General features: G+C 40.0%; 1 protein-coding gene across 4 annotated transcripts in view; it reads right to left on the bottom strand.

Moving 5' to 3' along the window:
• The window catches only part of LOC117423474 (myosin-10), a 65,370-nt gene that overhangs the window by 36,088 nt on the left and 10,590 nt on the right, over positions 1–18,692 (bottom strand). For all 4 annotated transcript variants that reach the window (XM_058989773.1, XM_058989772.1, XM_058989774.1 and 1 more), the window contains exon 4: positions 564–591. In XM_058989773.1, the coding sequence (XP_058845756.1) occupies positions 564–591 (28 nt within the window). The remainder of the gene's footprint in view (positions 1–563; positions 592–18,692) is intronic.

Here is an 18,692-nt window from a genome sequence, read left to right as displayed (position 1 = left end):
CAAACGTTCCTGCTGACACCTGCAGAATGAAGTGCTACATGAGGTTCAGCCAACACAAACCCAACGTGAGCTTGAGAGCCCACTGGTATAATACTCTGACTGGCCAGGAACAATAATAACCTGCAAATCACTGCAATGTAAGCAAATGTATATGGGCTGTGCGGGCAATGGGAAGCACAAGGATCTCCGACAATAATTTCAGTAGAGGGGCAGTTAAGTCAGTGCCAGGGAAGCTTCTCTATTGTGGTTCAGCATATCACAGAATCCCTCGATGAAATTATGTTTTTGTAATTCACAGATAACATTCTATATACAGTATGCCAATCTGCTTCTGAGCACATTGTTATGCATACAAACATTTTTAAAACTTGATATACTAACCATTTACTGTGGCATCCATCGTTGGGTTTGTTACCAATATTTGACGATACTTTAATTTCATTACCATGCTTGCCAAAAAGCACTATGAATTATTTACTGTACTTTAAAATGCTTTTACCATTGGATAAGAGAAACAGTAAATATATATTACCAGTAATGTTCATTACAGGATCATTACTTACGTGCAAAGAATTGATTGGTCCTCACGATCTGCAAAACAAAGAAACACCTGTAAGCCTTTATTAAGAAGTCTGTGTGTGCGCAGAACTCTATAAAAGTGCACACAATGCTGGTAACCCTTTTGGGATTGGATTTATTTTAATGTTACACTGCAGTACTATAAATATCATTTTAGAGAATGTGTTACAACCTTTAAAAAAAAAAAAAAAAACACATTTTCAGTACAACAAAACCAACATGATCAGTCACAGCAATAAACAAGGAAATACAACATGGATATCTGAATTATGCAATCCATTTTAAAACAAGCAGACGCCAAACACCTTGATATTGAAATCCTGCTGAAGCTATTCAGTACAGAACACAGGAAATGAAAGGACAGTTAGATAAAGTAAGACTGATGGCTGCCTCCTGGTCATGCGAGATATGTACTTGCACATCAGGGAACTTCAAATAAATGATTAGCTCTACTGCCCTGCAAAGCAACGTGTTTGAGTCGAGGCTGCAGATTACATTAACTGCAGTGCTACTATCCTCACTGCGGCTATAAACAAATAATCTGTACCACAGTTTTTGATATTTATTAGTATAAAAAAATGTAATAGGGTTTCCACACAAATATTTGTAAAAACGTGATAAGCTAAGCCGCACCTTTTATAAATGATTCTGCCAAATTCACGAAGCAGCACAAATCAAGGGGCTATGATAAAATAACATTAATAAAATATGTAATTAAACTTTGTATTGCTAACACAGTGCATTTAGTGAGCAATAAAGAATCCTGAATGGATTTCGGGGTCGATGTCTCAGAGTTTAGTCGATGTCTAAATGTTTAGCAGGGTTTGAACTTGACACCCCTAGATTCCAAAAACCCAAATCTAAATCTAGACACAGAAGATCTGTCTAGACAGGGAGCGACAGACGCTGCATCTAAAGCTGGAGGCTTCAGCTCCTGCTGCCCCTCCCTCCAAACCTCAGCTGCCATCTCTCTGGTACAGAAAACCCCAAACTTTAAATACAGTCCATTGGCGCTCCAGTCAAACAAACGAAGCCCAGAGTAATACTCCAGAAGCGACACAGTCATCTATCAGGGTATTGCATTACAAAAGTATTATTCCTGACTGCAAGCACTCAGAGCCTGTCATGAAGCCTGCAACCAGGACACCACAAATCCTGCAGATTAATGCTGTACTCTGCCAATGCTCACTCAGATGGGGCTGTTTCAGGTCAGTGGTGTTGTTTCTCAAAATGGTTTCTGGCTGCCTTCTTGAGAGAGAAATGCAATGTGACATGACATGATGCAGCTGTAACTATTGCTTAAATATGGAACACTGCTAAAAAAAACAAAAAAACAAACCAATGAGCTTTGTGTTGGTCGAATAATTTTAAAATTTCTTTAGGATTCTTACGAATGTTATGGATGAAGTATTTTTGTCTAAAAAAAAAGTTAAATTAGAAAGGATTGTACAGATTCTGCTGCTCAAAATTACAGACATGATAATTTAATGAAAGCCATTTGAAAAGACCAGTTGAGCTATGTTTTCAAGACACATTTTCTGAACAGACTGATTTTGAAAATAAAGTTCTGTCGGTGGTGAAAGATACGATAAGGTAATGGGTTATCAAGAGTACTGCAGTAGCTCTCATTTTAGCAATCTGTGTATCCCCAAAAACAAGCCACACGTCAGACGAGCAATAAAGCTACTCTGTCTTCAATGTGCATATCACAAAAAAATAAATAAAAAAAAGAAGACAGAAGGACCTCAACATTTCACATTGTTATGTCAAGACATTTCGAAATGTCAAGATCGTGAGATTGTTTGATGAGGAGATAATTTCGTTCTTTCTATCTTTTTTTTTTTTTTTTTTTTACCTTGCCCCTAATAAGCCACTGTAATTACCGGACCAGACGAATTAAGCTCACAGTAAAAACCAGGAATTCCTCAAACTGGTCTGTAATACCCCTTTATAAATCATGCTTGACGTGCTCAGAAGGTGAACTGTGGAACGTGCAGTGCATGGCAATAAAACTAAACTATATAATAGCACCATTCAGTAAAAAGGTCACCCAGTAATTTGTCTCACGGTTCTTGTCAATCTTTCTACAACACGTCATTCCTAACCAGCAGCAATTATTAATGGCTCAGGACATCAGAGCAATTTCACCAGGGACAAAGAAATACGAGATTTTTTCTGGATCAGACTGTGCTAGATTGATAGTACCATACTGGTGGCTGATGTTCTTCCAGCTCTTACTGGGCAGGTTTAACCCTAGCTTAAAGGGTACATGAGGACCTTTTTATTTGATTGTGTTACAAGTTCCCATGTGTTGCTACAACTGTTTACGTAAGGTGTGTGTATTGTTTTAATTATTTTATTATTTTTTATTTTTATTTTATTTATTATTTTGACCACTTTAACTTTTAAATTGCCATCTTGAGGCAGGGAATGCAATTTTAAAAAGTTTAAAAAAGTGGTCAAAATGTAAAAAAAAAACAAAAATGTAAAATGTAAACAATACACACACCTTATGTAAACAGTTGTAGCAACACATGGGAACATGTAACACAATAAAATCAAAAGGTCCTCATGTACCCTTTTACTTGCTAAATGGAGTGTTCAAAAAAAAAAAAACGTTTCTAAACATTCATCCTCAAAACTCGTCGCTCCTCATCTTGTGTCACGCTGACTGCCCCTTTCTCTTTGTGTTTTCAGTTTCTCAGCCCAGGCAGTCTACACTCTCCTGGATTACATCACTCTGCCACGGCGTGCATGGCTGGCTGGGTGGACACAAAGCTCATCCACCCCCCTCGTCACATTTCCTGCCGCCTTGCACAGTGTGTCTCTGGGACAGAGACGTCTCCACATAATCTTTAGATAATCTGAAAAATGTCAAGTTTGTACCATAAGAACATAAGAAAGTTTACAAACGAGAGGAGGCCAGTCAGCCCATCTTGCTCGTTTGGTCGTTAGTAGCTTATTGTTCCCAGAATCTCATCAAGGAGCTTCTTGAAGGATCCCAGGGTGTCAACATTACTGGGGAGTTGGTTCCAGACTCCAACAAGTTCCAGACTCCAACAATTAATCCATTCAATATTAGTGAAACGAGACAGAACTTTTGAATGTCTGGCACTATACAGTAACCTATAAAACTACTCAGTATAATGTAGCACGCTACTTTTACTGTGAAGCTTAAGCTGGGACACCCTGGAGGAAGTCTTCAATCTGTAAAATGCAATTAAGCAGGACGAACCCAACTGTTAGGCAGCCAAATGTAAATCATATATTTTACCTTCCAATGTCATTACATCATCCCTAATAAACGACTACAATGATGTCATAATGCTTTCACAGAATCTGTGAAAAACTAGATCAAAGTCAATTTCATAGAACTTCAACCTACAGTAAATTCATTATTTGACATTTTTCACACAGTCACTCCTCAAAGTTGTTTTTTTTAGCTATTTATTTTCATTCAAATAAAATCTGAAATTTTACAGACCGCATCTCAGTATGCATGTCTTTCCCAACACTGAAAGTTCATATGAACCTTCTTACGGTATTGAACTCTTTTTACTGCGGCCTGTGCAAACATCCTCGGGAGCGGAACACAGCCCTGTAGGGTTTATTAGGGAAAACACTGGCTCGTCACATTTTATCATGCTTCCATGCTCCATTGGTTTTTAACATGTGTGGCTAGACGAGTAAATGCTTTCTTGAAAATATGCAGCACCTTTAACCTTGAATATCTCAGCGTTCACATTTCCAGTGGGAGCTGCATTTTCAAGGCAAGAATACATTTTTGTTTTTACTCTGTGCCTACTTAGTTTATTGCAGTAAAACATATGTTTGTAACTACCAGGGGAATAACGAGTTATTAGACTTTGAGATTTATTTGTATTGCACTGGTGTTTTAGTAAGAAGAGGGTGATAAATGGTTGTTATCACATGTTCCATCGTTTACGTAAAATTGAAATCGCTTGCAGAGCCACAGCTGTAGAAAATTAGTCCCATAACCCCCTGGTTTTAACCTTCCATGCAAATAATCTAGGAGGTTGCAAAAAAAAAAGCTTATTGCAAAAATAACCTTTTGCAAACAAGCTAGATAGTTCCTGTCTGCATGGCTTTTACACAAACCTGTATATCACTGCTGACAGTAATGACATCTATTTGCTTTTATGTTAAGGACCCCGTTGGGCTTCAAGGGCACACAAGGCTGTCACATGATTAATAAAGAAGGTCTCATTAAGTTCAAGCGCTGGGTCATGGGAAATATTTTCCTTGTCGTAGGTATCACCACGGGACGACATTAACTTCAGTTCTACAGCATGCCTTGCTCAAGTGTCTGAGACTAGACTCACTTTTGCAGTCCCTAGAAAGCTGTCCTTTGGCCTACGGCTAGACCAAGTATACCGTCTGTCTGTCTGAGGTGCCGATATTATCGAGGTATGTCCTCAGGTTCACCAGTTGCACTCTTTATTACTAAAGAAACAGGAACTATAATGTTGACAGCTTCAATTAAAGCAGTGTCACCCATTCCAGGTTTTGATACAAGCTTGATTAGTCCCCACTGGTAACAAGCTCAGGTGAGTCTTTTTAAAAAAAACTCATAGTAAAACCAGGACTGGATTAAAGTGCTATGCAACGGGAGTCTTATTTCCATCCCAGGCACACATTACTGAACGTCTCCTGTGCCAGGACGGAAGCCCTGTATGTAAATAGTGGAAGCGTGTTTTAAATAAAGATGTATTATTTGGAATGTGGCTGGATCTTAATTGAATAATTGATCAGCAATCAAGTCCCAGCCACACGGTATAAAGGGGAGCGAAATCCTTTGTTTGCTGGAGGTACTGCAGTAGAGGAGAAAGGTTGGGCTTAGCAGGCTGTAGTTAGCAGCTATTGTACCCGAGATAGCAGTGCTTGGGTGCAGGTTTATTTTTGTATGTATTGTTGTTTTATTTTAATTTTTAAATAAAAGTGAGTTCCGGCATTTAAACTGCAGCAGTCCTGTTTCTGAATCTCCTCCTTTTTGGTAACAAGGCGTGGGCACCACGCTCTCCTTTCACAGCTCCTTTTAAAACTAAACCAGCCATTTTAATAGGATCACTTGATTGCTTTCACAGCCTGGGATTTTGTTCTCCAGCTTAACAATGCAAATGACATTTTTAAATTCCGTAGGCTGGGGCTTAATTCTTTTCCTTTTCACATTAATTTAGAAGGGAGGAAAAAAAAAATGTAAAAACGCTGGCAAGACTTCATCTCGCTGGAGCCAAGCTTGTCAAACACTGTGCATTGTGAAAGTCAAGCTGTGTTTTATTATCTCAAAAAGTAATCAGGTAATTACAGATGCAAGACAATTTTAAGAAGTATTTTTGTTGGCGCAGGTGTTTGTTCCCTGTGTAACATTTCCCAGGCCTTCCCATCGATCAGATTCTTCTACCCATGATGCACTGCCTCGAGGGTCCAGAGAAGCAAACGTTTCTCATGACCCTTCGGTACACCGATGAAGGCTCTGGTCGAAATACTTCTAAAGTTCTGTGGCCTGGCTACTTCCTGTGCTCTATCACTATAAAACGTTCTCCTTCACTTCTCTAGCCACAGACTGTTGATACACAGTTGGACTGTACCTAGTATTCACTTCTCTAGTATTTCAGACTTGGGAGTATATCTTTATCTTATTCAAGGCAAAAAGCATTAGTTTTCCACAAGCATGCTCAGTTTCACACTGAAATTCCAATGCCTTCTGCCATGGTTCACAAACATACATCCGAATTTACATTGGCCAAAAGGCAACATCCTTCAAAATCTGCTCAAAACACAGGACACTTCATCTTTAAGTGTCAGTGAGCCATCATATCTGTAAACTGGATTGTGCAAAACTAACAGGCTGGAACAATCTTCTATAAAATAGTACTGGAACAGAGTGGAAAAAGTTAATAACATTTTTTACAAGGCTCTGACCCTCCATTCTGGCATGCTGGTGACGTTTTTAACAACTAAATGAAAAGTTTCTTGAAAAATTAATCTGGGAACACACTGTACATACCCAGACAGAATCATACTGTATCACGGTTCTACCTTAAATGATCATAAATATTTATATTACCAGTATGTTAAAAAGGCAGAAACGGTGACACAGTTCACATATTTTTCCTAATAAAGCATCAAACCTTGGGTGTAAACAGTCATTTCCTTCATACTTTTGACTACTGATAGGAGGAAGGGCCCTGATAAAAAAATATTCTATAGTAAAAGCATGGTAAAGCATAGGCAAGCATTGCAAAGCCCTGAGAGGTTTGGGAAAGCATATTAAGAAACATAGTAAACTATGATAAATGCATAGAAGAATCGTAGGGAAGCCATGTGAAAACTGCATAAAATACTGTGCAAACATACTACTGTAAACTTTTGTAAGGGGGGCAGCAGAGAAGCAGTGCCTGTCTCCTCATCTATAGCCAGTCAGTGTGTGAAGTGGTCAAGCTCAGATTACCCGTTCTGGCAGCCACCACTTGAATTACTTCATTTCCTTCAGATTGTGTAAGTCAGGCATTTATCACACCGGGGTCTGTTTTATAAACGGCTGTTCACTCAAAACGACAGCTGCAAAGCACTTTTTTTTTTTTTTTTTTAAACGGAACTGCACAGCGATACGCCAAGTAAAAGACAAGCAAGGTAACTTTGAGGGAGACAATTCTTTTGGTATAGTCTGGTGTGGGAGGCTCTTCAGATGAACTGCGTGGGGACTGAAGCTGGCCTTCTGTGTATGCTCAGAGGACAGCAACTGTTATCAATATAGTATATTGTACAACAGGCAATTTCTTCACAAAACGTATGCGCTGTGAACGCTTTGATATTGTGGCTGGGCTTACGCCCCACATTTTCTTTTACACTGGCCTCTCTGTTTTTCATCAAGCAATGCAGCTTTATCCAAAAACACATGAAAAAGATTTACAAACACGCTTTAAGAAAACGTGCAAGAACGAAATGTTCCGAGCCCTAGTCAAACAGCACTGTACAAGCTTAAACTTTTTTTTTTTTTTTTTTTTTTTGGGAAGCGGATGTTAGCAATCCCAAAAAACCCTTTTGTATTTATAAATATGTAATAAAATGAATTCAAATGTTGTCCCTTGATAGATCATTCTTTCTCTTTCTCCCTCACTGCGCACATATGGTTTCTGTTAAAATATTTTTCGTTTATGAGCTCCAAGAATCTCAAATCCAAATCAAGTTGACCAGCACAAAGTACATCATACAGACATGCCTTAGAAGCAAATAACTAAAAACAGAGAACTGTGTCTAGTCATTAAATAAATCGATCATAATAGCACATCCTTACTAATACTGGATAACCCCAAATAAGGAGTTTTGCAGTTTGTGCGTCAGACTGAATAAGCAGAGGAACATGGTAAGATGCATTCTGTCTCTCAACAGCGAGTGCATTGTGACGTTTGTGTAACCTGGGAGTCCTCCAGCCTCTCCTCTTTGACCCCAATGGCTGCATTAAGAAAATGCACTGATGTGTGAAACAGAGATTAAAAAAAAAAAAAAAAATTATATTATATATATATATATATGAATTTAAAAGGACCAGTGCAGTAGCTCCTAATGTCATAAAAAACAAACAAAATAAAAAACCATTTATTCACAAAATGGTTTCCTCAAGTGTCATTTAAGGAATGTGTAGCCGGTTTCATCGATTATCAAGCAGTTTTATTAATAACAGGTTTCATTCGTAACGCTTTGTGGTTAAAGGCCTCCATAAACGCTCTTTTCTTCTTGCACATGTTGATCCTGTTCGCAGATATATTTGTCATGCGTGACGGTGCACAGCCCTCAAGTTCAGTCAAACCCTGATAACTGCTGGCATCTGTCGTAGTTTTTCCTCGATTACACGGCACTGTGTGTTGTAGCACAGCGGGGAGGGGGTTGAAATCCTCCCCGCAGTAAAATGTGTAGTTTTGTTAATTGGGGAAGGGTTTTGTTAATTGTTTTATTATTAATTATCCCTTGCACCTGGTAGCCATTGTTAAATTAGAACCAGGTGCAGGGTATTTAAGAGAGGCAGTCAGTTTGCTCAGGGTTGCTGAGGAGAAGGAGGCAGAAAGGAGTGCTCTGCTTCCTGGCAGTCGTGAGGTAAAAGTGTGCTGTATTAAACCTGTGTGTTTTTGTTTGGTGGGGAAACGGCCTAGCTGTCCCACTTGTAGTCAGGGTGTTCCTGTGTGTTTAGTTAGTACTCCTTTGAGGAGTTAGGATTTTGTTTGTTTTGTTTGGGGTTTATGAATAAATATACAGGCCCTGTCCTGTTTAAATAACCTCTGTGGTCCAGTAAATGTTTCTTTTACAATCAAGAAGGTCCCGAATTGTAGCAAGGCACCCCTACTTTGTTACAGTGTGTTTTGTAAAAGGATTAGTTAAGAGCTGTGTTCATGTAAATTAAGATGCCCACCCAGCACACCTACAGTAATCCTCTGCTCTGACTCACGCTGCTTTCTTCCATCACCGACTCTCCCTCTCTCAGTGCGAGTGGCTGGCACCAATTTCCAAGATTCTTGCAAAACTATGCTTCAGCTTTATAATTATCATAGTTTTATTCCTGGGTTTGTGGTGGGCCTGGATATCCAGCAAGGAATGGTTAAAAAACAAACAAACAAAAAAAAACACTGGAAGTTGTAAAGAAAATAACCAGATAAAGTTTCAGGCTAAACTGTTTTGGATTTGGAGTAGTTCATAGTCCAAATACCTTCCACTGGTTTTAATTCAATGTAATCTTTCTCAGAAGTGTGGACACTGGCACAGGCAGTTAGTGTGTTGTCAGGATTGGAAATCATATTTTCCTAGTTAAAAACCTACATATACAGCACAGCTATGGCCAAAAGTTTTGCATCACGCTATAGAATGAACAAATGTTGCTTTATAAAGTCAATAAGCTCAGCTTTCTGGAAACATGTACTGGTGCTATTGCGCACTACTGGTAAACATTTCCTGTCTACTGTAAGGTACTTGCACAGCAGGCTCAGCTTTCCTGACGGAATCCTCCAGCTACGCTCAACTAAATCAGTGTGTTTCCAGGTCACCAACACCAGTGGGAGCAAGGTGGTTATTTTTCCTGAGGCAGAACTCTATAGAAACTCAAGAGAAGGAACTGCACAGGGTTCTTTCCCCAGTCTTAAAAGCTGAGAACAATATTTTGGCACTTTATTTTTTTTTCTTTTGAAGGCATATTTAGTTATTAAAAAGATGTTTTACAAAAGTTTTTTCAGGAGTTACTATTCTTTGTGGGGACATTTTCTCAAATTTTGTCTGCACATTGATAGTGATACCTGCCCACACACACACACAGTACCACTAACACAAATAAATGCAAAACGTTTCTTTTTTTTTTTCCTACTTAAAATCAATCAGTAGTAGCAGTATATACACACACACGTTTTTTCCACTTCTCTTAAATGTGACGAGAGCCCTTTTTATTCAGTCTGCAACGCTGAACAATCCTCATTCCCATCAGGCATTGCTGTGAGCCACACTGTCCAGATCTCTGTCCGAAAAGCACAGCAGGGGATTTTACGACTGCTAATCATTTATCCTCCAGACAGATTCATGATGTAACCTTTTGCATTCCTCAGATTCCAGACCACAACCACGGTCTATTTCCTCCCCCCCCTGTTTGTTTTGAAAGCTGTGGAACATTTTTTCACATTCAATATTTCACACAAAACTCTGAGTTGACCATGTATGGGATTGTCAGCTCTGCTTCTGGCATTTCTCTCACCTCTTTACAAATTCAACATTTAAACAAACAGAGGGGAAGGAAGAATGATAGGAAGAATGAAATAATGGGCATAGCAGTACGCTGAAGAAAAACTAGACTCTAATGCGAGTATATTTTAGGAAATATTTCTTATAAAGCCATATGGAAATCTAGACCGATTACAGTCCTAATAGGCAGGCTTGGTTTTTTTCTTGACAAAGCAGAGGTGTACCTCCTGTTCTTGTCATACACAATTCTAACCTAAAGCCAAAGAAATATGTATTACATTAATAGTATCCCTAATTCTTTCCACAGCCCCCTCCTGAATTTGAACCAAAACCCTTTTTTTTTTGTCCCCAGTGGAATCAACGAGAGCGTATCTGGAAAACAACCAAAATCTCAGACATGATCCCAGCATCGTGTTAAAATCTCTCCCTTTAAACAAAAGCTTTCTCCTCTACCTGTTCCTACAACAGCATGCAATTCCCCACAATGACACAAAGCAGGACCGGGATATCCATCAAGTAGCTCATTAAAGCATTAAAAAGACATGACTGTATATCAAGGTACTAAATTATTACAACACTTAGAAGCGTGCTGGTACACAATGCGCTACAGTGAGTGCCAGACACCACTAGGTTCATAACTGTTTACAGTATGTCAAAGTTATAGCCCGTTCCATCTCAATTACGTCTCGGAGTACTCTGGGACTTTTCATCCCCATTGTTTAGCAGAGCTGTAGCTACTCCTTCAATTTACGCACTTGTCTAAATTGGGACTCATAATCCAGGTCAAATGGCACCCAAAAGGAACCATTAGAGTAAACGTCAGATTACAGTCATTGAGCCCTGTTCCTGTCAATGTCAGCCAGAATAACTCAGCGTCTTTTACCAGGCGTTAGCTGGTCTGGTCCTGCCGATATTCACGGCATATTAATAGAACTTGTGTGTGTATGAACCCAGACCTGTGGCCCACGTTCACTAGCGTTTAGCATTGTAACGATAAACTGCACAGGGTCAATGAGGCGTCACTCTGCAGTATTGCAATTCATAGAAGCCTCTGCTTGCATGCAAAGCATTTGCTAAGATGTGCATGGCAGCCTTTTGATAGTTTGGGCAGCTTGTTTTACAGCAAAGGTGGTCATTTATCATTATATTGCAGCTGATTTTAAATGACGTGGATTTCACAGGGGCAATGCAAGGACCGCTCTTCTGAAAGTTCCTGATAACAGACATGACCTCTGATTCGAATCAAGGCTAATACTGTAGATCACGCGGTTTTTAGATGTATGTATTTTTGCAGGGTACATTTTGCACAGGAATCAGATACAACAGTATCTTCATGGTTATGACAAACTTTGCCTTACCCACATTTGAGAAACCACAGTAACTCCTTTATAAAAACTGACATCCTAGCAACCTCGGAAAGATCTGGTTGAATAAAAAAAAAAAAAAATAATAATAATAATAATAATAATAATAATAATAATAATATCAAACATTTCTAAGGCTCTGATCCAGAAAGCGGAATTTGACAGTATTTATCACACATACATGTCCTGAATACCGTGATGCAATATGAACCTATATGGTAGTTTTTTTTTTCCACAGAGCACCATTCATTTGGTGTGTTCATTTATTTTTACAGTAGCTCATGAGAGCAATACATTACACAATACACCACCCTATAAATACATAGCTCACATAGATAACTGCCATTTTCATACACCCCAGGGGCCCCAGCTAGCCAGCTCACTTAAACAGAAACAGCGAGGCTACCTCCCAGACTGGACCGCTGGCAGGATTAGTCTTCTTTTCAGTAGCGAGCGAGCGAGCGGGTAGTCAAACAAATTAAGCCCAGATGAAAGAAAATAAGGTTACATCCGAAACTTCGGCTCAGCTGAGCCTCTCAGGGTTATTACTGGTTCCATTCAAAGTGCTCACTGTAAAGGAATGTGCTGCGGACGAAATCTCTTTCAGATGTGTGAACCCAGATGACTCAGATCAGAACACAATCAAAGAGCCGTTCTCCCAAGCACTGGAGGTATTCTGCTATTGTACAACATGACCTTTTATTACTAATAATTACATTGGCCGAGTGCCTGTGTGTTTGACTGACCGGCATCAGACCTTATCAGGAAACATCAAATACAGACAATAAGAGTGGGGAGCCTGTCTGTACATCAGGCAAGCTACATTACATCTCCCGCAATCTCTTTAATACAAATCAATTGCTAAATCCAAGCCAATCGAGTTACTGTAAATCAGCAAGAAATTGAACATGAACTCATGCTGACTGTGTATGCACTGTATTGAGGTATAATCGTGTAAACAGCACCGCAGTAAAATCACACTGAAGGCAGTATACTGGTGCTCATCTGTCTGCCTTCAAGCTTAAAGCACTGAACGGCAATGTAAGAGAGTGCAGAGATAATGGGCTGCAGAGTAGTTTAGTGTTTAATGAAAGAAAATGTTTGTTTTCTTGATGATGGCTTTGTTCCATGCCCCCCTGGGCTTAATTACAACCCATTCATTCAATTAAGCGCCAAAACCTGAATGCGGCAGCTGAGACAGCCCTCAAGTTCAGCCAATCGCTGTCATGTGTAAGTCACCCAGGGCTCTATTCACAAATATTTAACGACTGTTTTAAGAAATGTTTGTTAAGGACTGTTTTTTTAAAATTTTAATTCTAAGCTTGCAGTTCACTAAACCTTTTAACTGTTAAGAGAGGATTAGAAGTGTATTCTCATTTTCAAAAAGCCCCATTTAACTTAAGAGAATGTTTATAAACACTCTTTAAAACAACTGTTAAAGATTAGTGTATAGGGCCTACGTAGTTTGATAAGGCAAACATGGTGGACATAGTTCATACGTAATGCTTCATTTTCACAAAGAATAATCAAGCTTTGTTTTATTCATAACAGAGTTTATACAACAAAAAAAGCATTCTTTACTAACTCATGATTCAAAGTTTTGTGAATTGTGTCCGTTGGATGAAACGGACAGCACACATGAAACTAAAAGCTGGAAACATTTTATAACTAGCTGGCATGAGTTGTCTTGGTGACTGTGCCATTCCTATTATAGCACATGATTAATCTCACAGCGATGTGTTCACAGTCTTAAACTAACCATTCAATGAGTAAAACAATACAGACGTCAAAATGCTGTTAGCTGCAAGTACATACCGCGAAAATGAAATGTCGCATGAAAATACACCAAGTGCCACCTTGCAAGATTAGTTCAGGGCTCTGCTTGAACAACAGAAATTATTTTTAAGGGACAAGCGGAAAACAGACAGACTCTTCAATTCTAATTGAAACCGACAACAGCACAAACACCAAGACTAAGCGATCAGCTATTCTAGCTGTAACAGTTAGAAAACATCAGAAACACCAACCAGCTTTGAGATATCCACGGCAGCTCGTTTCCTTTGGGAATGGGAAGTGCACAGCCACACACAACTCCCAGAGAGATGATGGTATCGGCTCAGTTCAAGCCCGGGGAATTCGGGGCAGGGGCAGCGATGACGCCTGAACAATGTGTTTACCCTGATTACTGCACAGGTCACGCATCGCTACAGTGCAGGACATGCAAACTAGTAACTCTTATCAACCCACAGGAATACTGCTTTCCTCCCACACCCACACAATGCCATTAACCGCTCATTCTATTCTAGGACATTTGCTATAAATCAGTGTGGAATGCAAGGGTCCTCTATTGGGTTGAACATAAAAAATGTTCAACATCTGCCATAACGCTATCAACAGGGTGTCTGAATCATGACGGCACTCACTGGACCACGGCAGCAGCAGAGCTTGGGTTCAATGACTTTGTTTTTATTATGTCTGGGGATGAGGCTCCAATCGACTGGCACTGTATAATGTGACATGTAAATTAAAAACGTACTGTGTGCCCAATCTCTGAGTGCAAAATATAACTGTGCTTGTGCCCAGGCATGACAGACTTAATACCCGAAGAACGTTCACTCCATGAATAAATTCCCTTCATATTTTGCCTAATTACACAAAGAAGTATGGCATCAAGCTACATGTGTTTTCCATCAGTTTAACATTTCTTTTGACACACGCTGGATGGAATGGGAGCTTTGCAATTACCCACTGACTGCAGGGTCCCTTATTAAAACCATATCCCTTTACACTTACTGTTCAATCCCTTTTTCACTAAAAAGTGCACTAAAAGCAACCTCATATGAGGCTATCATGCATTTGCATCTTCTATATGCCCCCATATAAAGAATAGATGAGAGTTTTTTGGATACATTCCCACATGAGGTCGCCATGCATGAAAGGGTTAAAGCATTTGTCTGCACTGCCACAGTACAGCTCTATAACTGCACCTATCCCCGATTGCCGCAGTCCCCAGTGCGGTAGAGCCGAGCCCTCAAAGAAAACATGACGCTGAAGACTTGGCTCCCGCTGGGGAGCTGTCTGCTGCTGCTGCTGCCGGGGAGCCACTCTTAACCTTAACGCCTTCGAGCGCATGTTAGGGGCCCACAAGCAGGAAAACGCTACAAGAGAGGGGAAACAAAGGCTTTCTCCAAGTGTCACAACTCCAGATCTTATTGTTTGTTTAGTCTCTGAATCACTTAATTTTTGCTGCAGATCATGTCATTTCTCAAGGCTGTGCTGTATCTCAGAATAGCTCCCCACAGAGTTTGCTACTGTATCGTCCCTCCTGACTCTGGCAGCTGACAAGGAGCACGTTATTGAAAGTGGAAAACTGTGCGTCTGTCCGTCATTGTGCTCTCTCCTGTAGGTATGGCTTGTTAAAGGACTAATCAAATAATATGAGCATTTAAAACAAAAATAAAAGTCTAACCGAGGTTCTGTCCACACAAGTGGAACAATGTAGAAAACGAACATAGTTTACAGCTGCCCCACAGGATAAGCGCATGGTTATGAAATACACTACAGTTCATTAAAGCCATTAGGGTTTTTAGTGATACCAGGTGGGCATCCAGCAAGCACACTATTCTATGCTGCAGGCATATGCCTGGCAGGAGGTGCTGGGCCAGCATGGCAAGAAGTCAAGAACTGAACTGTGTTAACATTGTTTATATATATATATATATATATATATATATATATATATATATATATATATATAAAAAATTGGTTTAAAAATGAACAATGCTGCATTCATCAATGCTGAATGTTTACTTTATAGGTTACCACTAACTGAGAGCATAGCAAAGACCACATAATAAAATGAGTTGGCTGGTTGAAGACATTTAGCCGATAATTGATTTTCAAGTCTCCAGAGAGCCCCCGCCTCCCCCAAGTTATTTGCAGAGCCTTGGCCATGAGCTTTCGGGCAGCATGACAGCTCGTTGCAATCGATGTGAATACACACCAGGGCTGTGGTGCAAGTCCTTCCAAGCTGCTGGTTTTGTTTAAAAGAACATTAGCATTTCCTGGCAACATGGTTTTCAGAAATGTTCAAATGAGTCTGTTGTACCTCGCTGGAGAAGCTGAAGTCAATCAGATGCAAGACAGAAAATACTGCAGATTAAATATGTTTCGATAAACAGGCCCCTGTGATTTCAGCAACTACTGTAGAAAATGTAATGCTGCCATGTGCTTTATGCAAAGGCTTCCAAATCTACCTATTACTCTGGAAAAACTTCCAAACTAGACTTAACACTATCACATATTGTGTGATGTCAGCACCTTATGTTATTATAACCCACGCATCAGCAAAATAACTATCTAATCGCATTTGTATACCTTCATTTCGATCACACACAGTGGTAGATTTTTCAGTTGATTGGTTTGCAAAGGGAATGCAGTTTCTGATTACAATATAATTTGGTTTATTCAATCAACCAGCGATTACAATAAGCGTGTTTCAATGTACTTAAAAAGCTGCGCTGTATTGTATGTCCTGTTTCTGCAAAAAGCAGAGCCGTAGAAACTAAACAACCTCTCACATGGCAACCCTGTGTCTTATCTCCAGCTGTGCTCTTCAAGGTGACAGCAGAAGACAAGTCACCTTAAACTCAAAAAGCTGATGGGTGCACTGGTCAGCCACATACAAGGAATGCACTCACGTCTCCTGTCTAGTGATAAAGCCATTACATTAGGTGTTCAGGAGGTTCCCCTGGTTCCATAAAAGGTTTTCAACAGTGTGAAGATTGCAGGTAACCATATCCAACTGGCTCACACTGGAGCTATCTATACTATGTGTGACTAATGTGTGCGGATGGATTGCATTCTAACCTCTAGGACACTCCCACCTCTCCCCTAATGGGCCAGGCAGCTTCTATCTTTGGGGGTTAGCGCAGCCTATCAGAGGATGGGATAGTTCCCAGTTAAAGAGATTGCTGATGATTCTTGATTTCATCTGCCTGCCTAACAACCAACAAATTACCTTTTGGAGTCCTGCTGAACTTCAGGGTCACGATCATAACTGGACCAGAGGAGAAAGCCTCAGTTACTTTAGGAACTCCTGGGTTGTTTATATATATATATATATATAGAGGTTTTACTTGTACTGCATGTTTTAAATGATATCTTAAAAACGATTATAATTATATTGACAATAATACCCCCCCCCCCCCCCCCCCCCCAAAGGCATTAAGCAGGGATCTTGTAAAGTCCTGCAACATTTTGAAATCCCTGCCAACAGCAATATTTTTTTTCTCTAGTTCAAGTCCCACAGCTGCTTGCCAGCATTGCTGAGGAGACCTACCCACATTCCCTGACGCACTGCAAAGCATACTTCACTTGTAGAGCGAGGAGGATCCCGCACAGAGAAGGCATTGTTACACTGCTGTTCCTGTCTGGTGGAGAACACTGAGAGCACCCTGTGTGAACACTGCCTTCCAGCACCTGTCTTCTACCTCTCACTGTTCTGCACAGTCCCTTGGTCAGAACGCACACAAGAAAGAGGGCACATTTTAACAAGCGGAACCCTCGCCGCACCACTGCATTGAGGGCCCTAAATCAGGAGCACAAGGTTATCTATGTGCTGTACAATGTGCCAAAACATCTGACGAAACAAATGGCGAGATTACTGAAGCTGAACTTCACACTGAAATGTGACACGACTGATTGTGACAAATCTTATGACCCGTGATATTCATTGTAATATTGTATTCTGCTCAAGGATATAATAAAAAAAAGTCCTTGATCGTAAAATTAATGGGAGAAGAAACACAACTCAATTTTTTTTTATTACTACACAGAACAGTGTAGTGTTAACTTTTAAGTGTAGGATCACGCATGGATTACCACATGGAAGAGCCACAATGGCCCCTTCGTTGTACCATACTCTATTATACTGTGTATGGCAACGAATGTTACATCTGAAAAATACAAAAGCAAAATAGAATTAGTACTTGAATACCAAGTGAACGGTGAACCTGATAAACGTAGCCTCACAACTCGTACAAATTGATGCAGTAAACATAAAGACAATCCAAAAGGGATCAGCAGAAGAAAACAAGCGTGAAACTGCCAAAAACACTGTCTTTGTGTTTGCTTATCAAAGCACAAAACCCCCCCCCAAAAAAACGTTAGCTGCCTGTGGACAGCATACTGTGAGTGTAACTCAGGAGAAGAGTTCTGCCAGGAGTGGAGCTGAACAGAAGATATCGTAATCTTTCACTTCACCAGTCAAAGAGTTAAAGAAAAAATAAAAAAAAAAGCTTTACGTGCCATGATATTTTCCAGAATGATGGCGCTATTCAATTAAACTTTTACTGGTGCTACTTTTTTTTTTTTTATATATATTACTTTTTGATAAGATTATCTACCTTATTTGAAGTTCACAATTTTACAAGCTAAGCCACTGGGGAACCAACTGTGTTTTTAAAAAAAAAATGTAGTTTGTTTTGGAAGTTGACCCCACTAGCATGGGGATTATTACAAAACAGTAATAAAGATCAGTCAAATACCAAGCCCTTTAAGAAATCAGCTCTGAATCATGTTGCAAAAAAAGGAGGCTCCATGTTTTAGCCCCTCGTTTGTCCATATTAGTGCACAGTGCATCACTCTCCCTTGTACAATATATGCCTCAGCATTCAAAAACGACATGACATTCTGTTTCAGCGGCTATATGTGTGGATGACTAAGGAGGAGACATGCAGTGACTGTACAGATTGAGATGACATCATGCATTAAACTAGCACTGCTGCCCTGGCCCAGAGCAGCAATCTGAAAGCTGCATGGCACGAGGGGTCAGTGGGACATTCAGTTAGGAAACACCTGATCTGGCGATGGCAGCAAAGAAAGACCCTGTAAACAGCTATATTAGTCAGCGTGTGCCTTCGCTCTCTGAATGGAAAGTATGACGCACTGTTGCCTATGAAGATCAGGAGGATTCGGTACCGGGAAAGGTCTTGAAGGCTTCTACTATAA

This window comes from Acipenser ruthenus, chromosome 17 (genome assembly GCF_902713425.1).
Source record: "Acipenser ruthenus chromosome 17, fAciRut3.2 maternal haplotype, whole genome shotgun sequence".
Lineage (NCBI taxonomy): Eukaryota > Metazoa > Chordata > Actinopteri > Acipenseriformes > Acipenseridae > Acipenser > Acipenser ruthenus.
Note: the sequence above shows the minus strand (reverse complement) of the source record. Positions and strands in the feature narration are given on the sequence as shown.